Genomic DNA, 15,195 nt, shown 5'->3' with positions numbered 1-15,195 from the left:
AATATCATATTCACAGAATCATGAAATGGTTTGTCTTGGAAAGGACCTTAAAGATCATCTCAGTGAACTTCTCTGCCATGGCCAGGGGTAGCACCCACTAGATGAGGTTGTTTAGGGCCCCATCCAGCCTGGCCTTGACCACCACCAGGGATGGGTCATTCAAATCCATATTGCTACTCATGAGTTCCACTGGTGTTTGCCTGTCCTGTCCTTCAGCATGTGCTGTGTGGGAGGCTGTGTCTCCCTCACAAAGGTTAGACACCTGCCAGGTCTGGCAGTAAAAGCTTATACTTTGCTTGTAGACTCTGCCAGATGGCAAAGGTGAGATCTGCCTTGGCAAAGGAGAGATCTGCCTCATTCCCACCCTACCTGCAGAGGAGATGTGACGTGGAGATGTCTTCCTGATTTTCCTGGAGTCGTCACAAACCCACTGCTCGCAGCACTTCCCTGTAATCTTAATCAGCTTTGGGTTGGGGCACCAGACAAGTGGAGGACGTGAGTTTGTGCACATGGGAACACAGCCCACAGCCCCATTAATGCACGTGCAGTTGTATTTGCAGTTGGGCTGAAATGTCTCCCCGTTCTTATACCTCACTCCATTGAGGACACATCCTACACCAACAATCTCTGAAAAGAAAGAAAGAGAGAGAAAAACACACAGAGCCCCATTAATAGAATGCCGGCAACAAACAGCTCCAACGTGTTCCTTTACCCAGCTGATCCTGGGCTGGCAGTGCTGCAGAGCATCGTGTTCAGCCTGATGCCGCACCACATGTAGTCACACCATCTAGGAAACTGTTTCCATTCTAAATCACAGCAAAAAAAGAGAACCATTTAATGCTTCAATGAAAAAAGAAGTTAGAAAATAAAACACGTTTTATCCACAAATTCTTACTTAAGAAAAACAAGAACATTTCATAGCATGGTGGTAGGAATTACTCACAGGGGGAGAAATCAAAGTAATTTAAAAATATTTAGTGAAATGTGAGGTTTTCAGAGACATATGAGACATTCATAGAATTACACAGATGACACAGCTCTTCACCTGTGTATATCTGAAGGAAAAAGGGAGAACTAACACGGGAGCAAAAGGAGCACCTAAATGGTACTGGAATCCTATATTTAGGAAACTGGATCTTACCCAGTTTATCACAGAGCAGTTTTCTTGGAAAATGAAGTCCACGTTATAAAGCCATAAAAATAAATATTTGATGTATAATTGTTTTATATAAAATCACTTTAAAAAGTCAAGCCCTTTGATTGCTCATTAACAGGAATCACAGAGCAGCCTTTTTTACTTGTTTGTTTCAAATTATAGACAGTTATTTGGAAACAGTGGCTTTCAATGGAAAATTCAAACTTTAGTCTCTTGTTTAGTCACACGGAGGCACTGCTCACGCACTGGTTGGTTTGCTTATGTTTTGAGTCTAGTCAGAAATGGAGCTGCTTCAGGAAAATACTAATTGAAATGCTGGATTAAAATTCTGCAAAGGCTTCCTATTTTTAGAATGAGCTGAATGAAAACATCAAGCACAAATCCCTTCTTCTGCACAAAAATGAGAGCTGTTGGAATTTCAAGCACAGATCTAGATCTCCAGTTCACTCTTAGCTCCAATTTTTGTAATGCTTCAGCCTTTGTACTAAAAAGGCAATTACTCAGTGCTGGAGCTGGACCTGAGAATTCAGAGAGACTTCTAGGTATGCACACAGACTATGACAGTTAAAAAAATGCTGTATCTCCTGATGTTTTCCCATGAGCATTTTCCTCCTGGATTATGTTAATTTAGTCTCCTGCAGGTGTCATAAACCAAGAGGTTCACCATGAGAACATCCCCAAAGACAGACAAAGGGGCTGTTGAATTCCTTCATGAAAAACCTCACTGAGTATGCATCAAAATAAAGCAATTTGGAGGTACAGCCCTATTCCCAGCCCCATTCCCAGCCCCACATGCACAGCACCTGCCTCACCCCCTGGGCCTCAGCACCTGCTGCCTCTGCTTTGCTGCAGAAAAGAGCCAACAACAAAAGGAGAGCTGCAGTGACTCCCACCAGGTTCCTATTTGATGTCTGTGAGATTAGATCCTGGACACACCTCTGCATGGCAGTCCAGATACAGCCTGAATTTCCCCCAGTTTGAGCCCACTCCCTTTCCCAGCACATATTCCTAAATCTTTCAGGTTCTTTAGTTTCTGTAAATTATACTGTTTCTGTAGCCCTTCACACCCTGGATTCTCTAGGTGTAGCCAAGAGCATCCAAAAGCCAATCCAGTTCCTCACAGCAGTTAGTGCCCAACACCCAGCACAGGATTCCCACTCACAGGAGCTTTCAGTCACCAGGTCAGGACAGAAGCTGGTGGGCTCAGAGCAGGGTGATGCAGCCTCTATGTGGCCCAGGGTACAAAAACAACACATCAGCAGACCCTGTCCTGTACTTCTGCCTGGGTGCTGAAAATAAACAAAAGGCCACAGGTTTCTGTGGCAGTCAGAGACAATCTGCCTCACATCCTAACCATGGAAAAAACTTCCTCCTGCTCCCTTCGGCTGTGCACACTGTAATGCTGCTCCCCAAAAAACCATAAATGTCACGTGTTGTCACGGTAGTAGGGAAGTGAAAGCACAGACTGGCAATCCCTCCAGAGCTCACTGGAGAAGCTGGGGCTCAGTCTTCCTTCAGCACAGTGCTGCTGCCACTGGCACACCAAGTGCCTGTGACGTGTGGGAGGACTGCAAAAACCAAAAGATATCCAACTAAAAAAACAACCATTTAAATAAATAAACAAATGCAAAACAACATGAGGGCCTTTAAAGAGGTCTAGGAAACCTGGTAGCTTTGAGACAACATCCAGCCTGTTTTCCTCTCCCAGCACAGGGCCAGCTGTAACGATGTCATTCTTGACAATGTTTGTCTAACCTGCTCTTGCAGACCTCTCATGAATGTTCTACACACACTCCAGACAATACATTTAAATGATCTCATATCCTCTTTTCTTAACCTTAATCTTTTCTAATCTTGAAAATCACTGTTTAAGCTTACAGCTCCTAGCACGTAACTTCTCTCGTTGTTATTTTGCCTGTATCCTACAAAAATCTGGTCAGACTGCACTTTTTGCATGCTTGCTTTTCTTTTTTTTCGTCCCTGAGCCAGTGCAAAGCCAAGGTCATTTCTTACTAGACTTTCCACCCTTCTGCTGAGGAAGAGTAATGCTAGTATCACTTCTGTGAGAATCTGCCAGCTTACCCTGAACTTCTTAGCTCGTCAAACCTGTCCCTTGTGTAACCTCTGCTCATATTCTAAGTTTATTGAAGCCCACAGTTTGCGAGCTTTTTCCTCTCCTGTGGATCAGTTATTCTATCAGTCCATCTCACAGTCAGCTCTCTTCAAGGTTTGCTTTTACCTTTACATTTTCTTTTCAATAATTTGTTTTTATGTTCCAATCCAGAAGCTCCTTCATTTGAGGGGCTTTTTCCTGTTTATGAACCTAAAGCCATGACCATATGCTCTAATAACTTACTAAAAGCAGCCTTTCTGATCAGCAATGTGTGTGGTTGTGCTGATGATCCTTTCACTTTTTATCATTCCCAGAGTAATAATTTTCAATAATTTCTGACTTTTATGAGAGAATCAGAGTTGCCTCATGTTCTGGAACTCAGAACAAGTGAATGTATTCTTAATACATAAACCACTACCTAACTTCTTTTTGCACTTTTTCTTGAAAAGCATTCCAGTGTCACAGAACCAAGAGTTTGCTATCAGAGGCAGGAAGAAATCCTTCTGCCTCATACCAGCTAATGCGACTGTAACCATTGTAAAACTGAGGCTTAAACCTCAATTTGTAGCTGACAAGCTCTGATAGGATATGATTCATTCCTGATCATCTTGACAGGGTACTCTACAGACCACGTGCTATCCATCTAAGGTATCCGCTATAGGGAATTAGCCAAAAGTGGCCCCTTAATGTCATGGTTTTCATGTAGGGGCTCACATTGCTTGTCTTTAAATCCAACTGCCTGCCTATCCTTCCTTCATCCCCAACCTACTACAGCACCTCCTCCTGTTATAGGGACTACAGAATTATTCCTTTACACATACAGAGACTTTCAAATGCTGGTTGGTCTTTGCTCTTGGCTGCAGCCAAATCAAAAGGCAGGAATTCAGATGTCAGTTCTCATCCAGCCAACTGCCCTGAGAACAAAGACAGCTACAAGGCAATGGAAGATGATGCATGGAGGAGCTGATAAGCGTGAAGCCAGGCATCTAAAATGAAATAAATCTCAACCCCTGCTCAGCCTGACGGGAGCTGCCAGCGTATATCTAAGTCAAAAATATATGTACATCACTTACGTGCACATACTCCTATTTCGTACCTAGGTCTGTCTCCACTGTAGTCACAGTACAAGCCCCTGTGGAAGTCACAGGTGTCAGCCTCTGTGCAGCTGTCCCCTCGCTGCTTGGCACAGGTCTTGCAGCAGTCACAGCCGTCCGTGACCAGGCTGACGCCGAGCGCGCACCGGGGTGGGGACTTGGGGCACTCGCAGGGCCACCTGCAGTACTGAGTCCGTGTGTAGGTCTCTGTCGTGGCTGGGACAGTGCTGGTCATGGTGAGGGAGGTCTGGCCAGTGGCCTGCAAACAAAGAAACACAGCTTGGAGACCGTCACAGAGAAATGGGGGCTGCAAACCCTGTGCTGCTTAGTCCTCAGTTAAAATCCCCTCAGGTCTCATGAGTAAAAAGAAGCTTCAACAAACCACCCTGCGAGTCAACTCAAAATTTGATAATCAGATAAAAAACCTGATCAAGGTTAATCAAGGTAGGAAAGGGATTTCATGTAACACAGTGATGGGATTCCAGGTCACTGTTACTGAGATCATGGAGTACTGGGATGTCGTAGTTCATATCAAAACCCACAGAAGGTATAGGCTCATTGCATTCTGAGCTCTCAAATCCCTAGACAACAAACTCTGGATGGCATTTAACAGCACCAGCCATGCTTGTGGTGCAGGAAGGGTGCAAATCAGGTGAGTGACAAAGCAAAGATTTCATTTTTATAAGAGGATCACTGCAAAGAAAACCTTTGTTTTCTTTGGTTTTTTTTGATCACTGCAAAGAATGACCCCCTGTACATGGGGGTCAAGCAGGGGACAGTATCTCCGCACAGAAACAAATGGAGCTATTCACATGGGGTCAAGAGCAGAAGGAACATGGCACTGCTTGGCACATGTGGTCTAGAAGCCCTTTCTAGTGTTGCAAAAAATAAGTGTGCAACCCTAAAAACGTCAAAGAAGAAAAGTCAGACTCTAGAAATTGCTAGGGCAATTCCCTCCATTGCTGCCTTCCCTGTACTGTACTTTATATCCCCAGTGTTTTTTCCTCTTTGCAGTTTGAGAAGTCTCAAACAAAAGGCTTTCCAAAAACTCTCCATGAAGAGAATGCCTCACCCAAGAGTTTGTGGGAAAAGACCCCACAGGTGGTGAGCTATCCATCAGGATATCTCTGCAAAGACTCTTAACTTTGTTAGCAGGCTCAAATTTTAATAAAGTACATTTCGAAGTCCGCCACTGCTGTATCTGAAAGTGTATTTAAATATCTTGGAAACTGGTTATCCTATATTCAAAACACTAAATTGTGAACACATTGCTAATCACAGCCAAATAGACAATGTGTTTGCTCTGGGCATAATTCCCAATTCCATTAAGGCCTCCTTTACAAACAGTTGGCCTTAAAGTAGGCGTAAAAACACCTTTAAACTCTTGTTTAAACTAAAACATACCAATGTAATTTACTCCCACTTTAAGGCTCCTTGATGCTGTCAGAGTTGTTAAAAGAGGAACATTTAGATCGATGAAAAGCCCTGGCCTTTTAATCGTAGAATTTTTCATTCCACTCACAATCATTTGAGTAGGTGCAATAATCTGCCACTTGAGAAGAGAGGCCTCCTCGAGTGCCATAAACCTATTTACTTTGTTGCTGACCATTAAAAAAAGTGCTTAATAATCAGGTCTAGATATACAGACAAAAGTCACACAGCTATTTAAAGAGCTCATTGCCATAGCCCAGCCCTGTAAGTAAATCCCTTCACCATCCCTTGTTTCTATTGTCAACATGAGCAAGCAGCTTCTCCCTGTGCAGATATGAACGTGTCTGTGAGCCAACACACGCAGCAAAGAGGACCCCTCATGCTCCTGTGGGTTTAGTTAATATGTGAAGGACTGAGGCTGAATTCTTGCAAAGCACAGAATAGCTGGGAGACATTTGGTGGCTTGTGATAGACAGGAGTTTAGAATAAATTACCAACAGACCTTCCTCTAGATCTGACACCTGAGCTGGCCAGGGAAGCCTTTCCAGTGTCCTTACAGTGAGGAACTGTTGCGGATCTTGGATGTGCTGGCTGAATTGTCCAGAGGTGTGGCTGAGTCCATTGGATGGATAGTGTGGGGTACATGAGCGTCTTCAGATAATCAGTGTGGAAAAGTACCATCACTCTGGGTTTTACAAATGGGGAAGGCATGGAGTGATGGAGTTGGCATCATGTCCTAGGCTCCATCACCACCTAAGCAAAACCCAGCCTTTGGAAGCTGTTGCCCACTGGAGCCTTTAAAAGTGCACAACCTGTACAGCCTTGCAGGCTCTCCTCCTCTCCCCTCCTAAGTCACTCAGACCTTCACTGTGAGAAAAACCGTTGTGTAGGTTTATAAAATTATTGGGTTTCCCATTTCCATGGTCACTGGGATACCTGAGTCTCTTTGGAAAAGTCATTAAGCCCTACTATTTCCGTGTCCCAGAATATTTTAGAAAATAGACCCTTACATTTAAAAGAGTTTGTTGGTTAAATCATCATGACTAATGCTTTCAACAGGAAATCACACTCTAAGAGCCTTCCCCAATGGCTGTCCTTCATTAGAAAAAAACACCAAAAAAACCTCACAAAAAACCCCAAAAAAGCCACCCATGTAATTTAAGGTTTCAGGAATCATGTATTTAGGGTCAGTACAATGCAGAGGAGGACAATGATTTTGTAAGAAATCTGAAATAAGATTTCAGATTAAGAAAGAGATAAGAGCAAAGAGAAAATGAACACCAAAAGTCACAATAGTGGGGATTTGTCAAGCTTATTTTAAAACATCAGAAAGATAAAAGAATATGCCTGTTAGGAAATTAATTTTCTGAAGTACTGGTAATTAACCTGTTTCATTTAATTATTCTTTAATCTTGGAGTCTGCTGATTTATTATCTTGGGTGCCAAGGAGAAAATATTCCACCAAAGTTATTCATGAGTTCTAATTTTTCTCCTTCTGGAGATACAAGCCCATCCTCATTAAAACAAGATGAAGCCTATCTCACCCTGCTATGCCTGATAATTGTCTATTAAAGTCACTCCTGATTTATGCTTGGCAAGCTCCAAAATTACTTTCTTTTTGCATCTGCAGAGCAGATTGCTAGCAACAATTCCCAGCTAATTTCTGTCTTCACATTCAAGAAAAGAGAAGGAGAAAATAAAAAAATTACCCACTGTCCGCCATAGCCACAAACTCAGTATTTTTAATAGCCAGGAGTTTTACTACCAATTTTCAAGATATAAAATGGACAGCAGCATTTTAGCAGCACATTCTTTCTACTGGCAACACATATTTTCAATCTGTTGGAAAATACTGCAACTGTAAGTATGATTTAGTTTTGAAAACTGGAAGAACCAAGCTATGGTGTTGAAACCAGTGTATGTAGCCCAAACTACAAGCTGGGCAGACTTATTGCAGCACTTTTACATAGTACATGAGAAGCCCCTACCTTTGCTTTAAAGCAGCAAAGCATCACAATATGACCCCTTTGCTTCCAGCTTGTACAGAGGTTTAAAAATATATTCATGTGTATTGATTTTACTGTTTCAATGCTGCAAGATCTTAAAACCTTTTTCTTTCAAATATTTTTCTCGTCAGCTGGGTGAACACAGGGAGAAGCTATCCCTGTTCTTCCTTTCCATTTTATTGGTGGGAAATGTTCAGACAGGATGGTGACGTCTAAATTGGAGTCCTTTGGCCGCCAAGAGAGCTGGAGAAGTGGTTCCATAGCAGCAGAAACCTTAGTACTTTATCAGCTTCCACTATTTTCTCCCTGGTGGTAATTTAGTCTCAAAGGAGAACTTTTTATATTAGTCAGAGCTGCCCAAGCTGTGTTTTGCAGGATACAAGTTGTTGGGTGGACTACATTTAATTTCTCACAGTAGAACACATTAAAGAAATAGTTTTAACCTACATTTCTGATACAGCCTTTCTGAGCAAATGCCAGATGTTGTTGATGGAGGGATATGATGTGATCTGGATTATCCTGTTCTCTATCTCTGACATACTCACAAGTGAAAATGATTAGTGAGGAAATTTTATTAAAACACTCTCTGTACTACAAGGTCTGACAACATCATCCTGTGACTGTTTAGAAGTAAGTCCAGATTTGGAGTTAGACTGTTCTAGACAAGAGCACTGAAGTTAAAAACACAGTTTTATGCAGATACTTTGGGATGAATCTCCTTGAAAAGGGCTGAGCATTTGTACATAACACACATCTGCTTTCCCCTGGTTCCACCTGCTGGCTGAACTATTGAGACAGCACAAGCAGAAATGCCTGTAGAGTCAATTCCAGTTCCAAGAACCACCCTAAATATTCCCATTATTCAAAATTGTTTTAAAGAAACCCCAGGAGACTCGCGTATATTTCCAGAGTTTCTTACACTATCCTGATGTAGCACATTCCCAGGGGAACATAAATAAGCTCAATAAAAAATGAAAAGAGAAAATGAAATATAAACAATCCATTAAATAAAGCCACATATCTTTCCATCCTTCAGTTGTATTTCTGGGCAAGCAGAGAGAATGCCTAGTTTCATTCCAGAACTGACAGAAGTTAAAAACTCATAATGCTTGTCACAGAGATGGCAATGTAAAACAGGACCTGGTTTACATCAGTGGCCTTAAATCAGGCCCTCAGGGTAGACATTTGTTCTTGATTTTTCTCAGCTGAAACTTCTGTGCTGAATATTTCTGAATATTTGCTTTATTATTATACCCAAAACAGATGGGTTAACAGAGAACCAGTTCTTACAGGGAGATCAGCAGTAATCACAGTATCATCAGGACTTCCTCACTGTTAAACTCTTGCAACAAATCCCTAAGTCCCCCTGAACGCTCATAAATTGTCACAAGCTAATGCTAGGGACAAGTAGCATCAGGACAGAGATATAAATCTGTTTCTGCAGGACACATAATTTAATGGTCAGAGTAAAATATGATTATGCAGGGCTCAGCTTCCCCGTGCATGAGGGTCTAGATACCTCATTAAAATTGATCCCAGACATGAAATCTCTGGGACATATTATGAAATAACAGACTCTGAACCCAGAAAATATAAGACAGTTTTAAAGGTGTCAGGTGCCAGCTGGATTTATTCTTGCTGTGTATGGTAGGTTGAGCAGAAAAGAATGTTCTGCATGAAGCAAAACACCCAATAGCCTAAGAAAATAAAATATCCCCAGTGAGCTAACCATTATATGTCTGTGGATCCATGAATGATGAGCAATCAGCTTCCCTAACTTTATTTTGGGAAATGTATCTGTGGGAAGAATGTAGACAGATGTTTGGAATAGCCTTTTCTAACTCAGTTTAGACAATTACAGAGTAAAGATTACATACATTCATCACTTTGCCAAAAAATTGCTTATACTGGCAAACTCAATGTGACCTCCCCTTTTCTTCATATTTTTCCATGGAGTATTCAGAGGGGAAAAAAAATTTCCCTTGGTTGGAAAGCAACCTGATGTTTCATAACTGTTGCCCCCAGTAGAAGCACTTATTTTAGAATAGGGTGACCTAAAAATGTTTGGGCATCATTAACAAATTGACACTGCCACCACTGACTCCACAAATAGCACAATTGAACAGCACAATTTCTGTGCTCTAACAGCATTTTATTTCTTGTGCTGCAATGAGCTCATCCCATGAAAGAAGCTTGAACTGGAGTTTGAAAAGTAACAGGGAACATCTGGAGGAGCAATGAGAAAAGTCTCCAGAAAGTACAAGCAGACAGACTTCAGTTTTAGGAAAGGGAAAATGTGTGTGGACCATCCAAGATCACAGAGTTTGCAACCATCCTAAAACTGTACAGTGCAAAATATGGCGCTATCAGCCAAAACCTGGGTAGCAAAAGCAGTATCAGTTCCAGCAGCCAGACAGGAGCAGAGTGCTTTGGCAGAGGTTTTACTTTACAAGTGGCCTTGTTCTGCATTTGCTTATCTCCTTTTCAGTCACGGCTTTGAAATCAAAAAGAAGATACTTTTTGTCCTCTTACCCTCTTGGGGACATTCTTCCATGCTGTGTTTAAAAAGTGAAGAAAAATTTTAAAGTCCCACTTATTTGTTTGGTTGGTTGTGGTGTCTTTCCCCATGGCAAGCATAGTTCAGATTTCATTAAATTCTTCAATATTATCTTGGTTTTCATTATTTTTTTAAAATAAAAAGATAAATCTGCGTTTTCAAGTATCCTGAATTTTCTGTTTCTGTTCCAATACAGAGAATTTTGACTTAAAACAACTTTTCATTTTTAAATCTCAATGTTATTTAAATTCTCTAATCTGAAACAACTTGCTTGACCTAATATCTGCTCTTCCCTGGAGTTGCTAATTAACTGATGAAGTCATGCATCCCTATTTCCCTTAAAAAGCAATTTTCCCTCCATATCAAGTTTTCACAACTATTTCTCTCTAGCTTTGAATTTCTGAGTTGGTCACTTTAATTTCTAACTATCAACATTTCTTCCTCCTTGAAATCCATGTTAAGTGCTCTTATTTTGCAATTGTTATGTTAATAAGTTTATTTAGATGCAATATGGAAAATAATCTGGTTTTGGTGAGATATCAATAGAACAATTCATTTCCTGGACTACAGTCTTGAACCCTCACTTCAAATGGTCTGTCTGGGAATTTGCAGTCCAGAGCATGGCAACAAAGATGGTCAGAGACCAAAAGGAGAAGACACTGAGGGAGCTGGGCTGCTCTCAGTCCACCCTTCCAGGTGGTAGCAGAGGGTGAAACAATGGGCAGAGGCCACAAAATATATTTGGGGTGGTTCTGAACACAACTTCTTTACCAGCAGAGCAGTGCACCACCAGGGCAGGACATCCAGGGAGGCTCTGGATTCTCCATCCTCACGTGTTGCGCTCAGACCACCAGAGGACAAGGACAACCAGCATTCCTGGCAGCCTGTGCATGCACACCTTGCCAAATCCACATGTGAAAATGCCCCCAAACCCAAGCCACCTACAGGGCATCTTCCCCAATTCAGTTCTGCATTGTGCCACCTAAAGTCTGCTTCTGGCTCATAAATGGAATAAAACCTGATCTATTTTTTAAATGGAGCATACAATGTAGATAAAAGAATTCTATTTTTCAGGACCATCCCATCTCCTATCATAAGCCCAGCCAAACAAAAGCTATTTGACAGATTATTATTTTATTTGATGACAGGAAACATACCATAAATCTGGTTTTGCAGCTGGAAAGAAAAAGAAGCTGCTGCTACTGTTACTTTAATGGCCCCTTTGGAATGCATGGCATGCATGGCTTCATCCAAAAAACATAGCTGCCATTTAATACAGTGTTCTATCATTATATCAAAGCCACCTCAATACTCTCAATGAAAGATGAGCAGTCTTTGCACTGCTACATCCCTGTGGTTAAGTAGCAAAGAGATGGAACTTGTCTGAATAAACAGCAGCATTTCCAGATATAGAGTCCCATCACAAAAGGGCATTTTGTGCCAAGCGTGGCATATTTTGGCCACTGTGGCTCATAGTATATTATGAGATCTGCTGGAAAGAGAATGCAGATTGAAGACAGAGGTCAGCAACATCCTTAGGGCCAATAGAAGATACCAAACTTTTGCATACTTGAGGAGGACCTGAAACTAAACCTGAGTCTCATTGCAGAACATTATGATCCCGCTTGAAGTGATATGTGTTATCTCACCCTTTGCCAGGCAAAGTCATGGCACAAGTCTCTTGTAGCATCTGAAGTGAGCTGGTTCTGTGCAGGCAAGAGGATCAGCAAACCAGCATTTGTACATTTGAAGCAAAGGCATCCCCAGCACAGTGGATGGTTGCCTGATCTGGGTGTGGTCTGGCCATACTTCTGTGAGGAAAGCAGCTTCTCTTCACAGGATCATGGAATCCAAATATTCAACCAGACTTTAACTAGAGCCTGTGGCTCTTTCTAAAAACCAAATCAGGAAAGCAGCAAAACACAGAATGGGAGAGGAGTAAAATCAGATTTTATGTACACCAAGCAGGAGGAAAGAATAATAGCAAGAGTGCAATTCTAAGTACCAGCAGTGACAAATCCCATCCATGTGATTTCTGTGTTGTGCTTGCAAGGATAAGACTTGCACCGTGGTCTCCACCACAGCTTAGCTTAGCTTGTGATACTTTCACATCTCTATTGTGAAAAATTCAACTGATCTCCCCCACCATAGTTCCTCTGAGAAAAAAACAGATCAAATCCAAAGATCAAATGGAACAGTATTAAATTAAAGAAAGGAAACATGACTTGAAGATGCATCCAGACAGCAAGAGGTCTGACTGATGTTCTGAACAAGCAGCAGGCCTCTGGAAATCCCTGAAAACAGGACCATGGCAGTGCTAAGACATCTGGGAAGTGAATGAGTGTTATCATCACACTGAGGGTGCAGACGAAAGAGAGACTCACACAGAAGACAAACCACAAAACCTCCCTGTGAGTTAAAGTCATATGAAATGGTTAAGGCAGGGTGAGGGACAAACCATGAACATGAAGTAACTGGAGTGCCCAGGTTGTCACAAAGAGGAAAAGGGGAACTGAACACCATCTACTTTTCCCCCCATCACCCTCTGGGGGCATCTGATCACACTGACAGCAGGACAGAAACAGCACCATGGCCTATGCTGCTTCCAAGGGTTAGGTTTTCTGCCCTCACTGTCATCTAAGTCACAACATCACAGAAGATAAAGGGCTGATGTGGATGTCTCAAACACCAGCAGCCAAATAGCTGTGGAGCCAGCCAAGGGTGCTGGTAATAGCACACTGTGAGAAATAACAGGATGCGGCTGGAGAAGGGATCATAGGCAGTTGGAGGCAGTACATTTCTGGGATAAGTGTCCTTGTTCTGGCTCCTGGTGATTGACACAACGCAGTACAGCACCAGGGCAGGATGAGGAACAGGCTCAGGCTCAAGACCACTAAATACCCCCAAAACCCTCCAACATATTTCCAGAAAAGTCAAGAAGAACAGACTGTCAGTGCATGCTAAATAATTTCCATAGAAAATTAGAAACTTATTTCCAGGGCAGGGAAGATTTATCAATAAAATAGTACCCCCATGAAGCCCTGGTGTGTGTGCCCCCCAGGAACCTGGACACTCTATCAGATGAATCACCAGGACTGGTGACGTCTCTCTTCCCTCCCCTCTCTGTCCTTCTTTAATCCAATCAATCTCTCTCTCTCTCTTTCCTCTATCACCCTATTCCTTTACCCAAACCCCACTGTTGTGTGCTTACACTAGGAGAACAGGGTCTAACTTACACCAATTTCCATGCAAAGTGAATAATTTACCAATAAAACTTTGTCAACTTCCATGGATTTTGTCATTGTTTGTCAACATGAACACCTATGAATTTTGGGTGCTCCCCTTTCTTAGAGGGGTGGGACACCATGTAAAGTCCCTCCTGCCTCTTTCAAAATCCCAGACAGAATTCCCATGACATTTCTCTATACTACAGTGTGAAATGATTCACTCAGACATACATCTAAACAATCTTCAGTTCAGGGATCTGAGGAAAGTATAAAACGACACACAGCACAAAGCAGATGCTGCTTTAAATCACATCCTAGAGGAACTGAAGTAGAGATTCTCTAGGGAGACATTATTTTCCTAATCTGTTTTCTTCCTAAAGCTAGTATCAAGCTTTTAGCCATATCACAGGGTACCAATGACAAACAACTGCCTCTTAAAATCCTCCTGACAGATTTAATTATGTATTTTGTGATTGTGCTTTAGAATGTGCAGAAAATGTTCTCCGAGGGAAATCTGAAGTCCTTTGCAGCAGTGATGCCTAGAAAGAGGAGCAAGCAGCAGAATGCTAACACAAACCTTCTGAGCATTTTTTCTTCTGACTTGAAAAGCAAAAATATACAAAACAACAACACACACCTGCAAAAATAGACTTAAGACTTTTAAATAAAAACAGTAAATTCAGTATAAATGTAGCTGTAAGCATTGCATGAGATCAAATGTACAAAGACCATGGTTGGAAGGGAGTCTGAGCCCATGCACAGCAGGTAGGCAGCAAGCCAGACACAGGGTGGTCCATAAGCTAGAGAAATGATGAATTGCTGTAAGCTCATATTAGAAGCTAAACTGAGATCAGCACAAGCAACCTTGCCAATTTTATGGTTAGATCATCTAGCAGGAGCACAGTGATTAGCTAGAGGCCTGCTTTTCCCAAGCTTTGCTGAACTTATCTGCCTAAATCCCTGGAACAAGCCCAGCCTATCTGAAGAAATTTACTAGCTCAACATGTGGAGCAGAGACATTATGTGCCAAAACATGTACACAAGGACCCTTCCCAATGATGATATCGAAGAGCATTAGGCCTAAAGCCATGGGGATGGAAAGGAACACTAAAAAATCTGTAATTTGTTAGCTTTTCTAGATGGTAGTTGAGACACTGAAGAAGATTGGAGTACAGGTTTTGTAAGCAGAAAGGAAGAGATTGTAAATTTCAGATACTCAATGTACTCATCACCAAATGCACCAGATCCAGCACAGCCCTGTGCTCAGTTTTTTTTATGATCTGTTACAAGTGGAAAGCCTGCACAGGTAGTTTGTAGTCTACCAAAACAGACAATGTTGGAAAGAAGCATTGTCTTTTCTCAAAATCTAGAAAAACAGATCAAGTGATATTCTTACCCAGCTGCTCAACTCAGTCTCAGTGGTGGTCAGGTGTGAAATGCTGTACAGTGCCTGAATTAAGAGATGTGCAAAAGGACATCAGAAGCCCACAGACTGAACGCCATCTAGAATGAAAATTACCCCTTAAAGCTGGCACCAATCTGAGACAGACGAGTTCTTCATGACAGACTTTACCCTATCTGGGGATCATGCTAGAAATCAACATAGCACTG

General features: G+C 41.9%; 1 protein-coding gene across 1 annotated transcript in view; it reads right to left on the bottom strand.

Annotated features, from left to right (window-relative positions):
- Positions 1–15,195, bottom strand: part of CCN4 (cellular communication network factor 4) — a 34,553-nt gene that overhangs the window by 3,013 nt on the left and 16,345 nt on the right. The window contains exons 3-4 of the mRNA XM_038129434.1: positions 4,343–4,622; positions 370–627 (exon numbers count right to left, since the gene is read on the bottom strand). Coding sequence (XP_037985362.1) covers positions 370–627; positions 4,343–4,622 — 538 coding nt within the window. The remainder of the gene's footprint in view (positions 1–369; positions 628–4,342; positions 4,623–15,195) is intronic.

The sequence above is a fragment of the Motacilla alba genome, chromosome 2, assembly GCF_015832195.1.
Source record: "Motacilla alba alba isolate MOTALB_02 chromosome 2, Motacilla_alba_V1.0_pri, whole genome shotgun sequence".
Taxonomy (NCBI): domain Eukaryota; kingdom Metazoa; phylum Chordata; class Aves; order Passeriformes; family Motacillidae; genus Motacilla; species Motacilla alba.
This window is presented reverse-complemented; position numbering and strand designations above follow the sequence as displayed.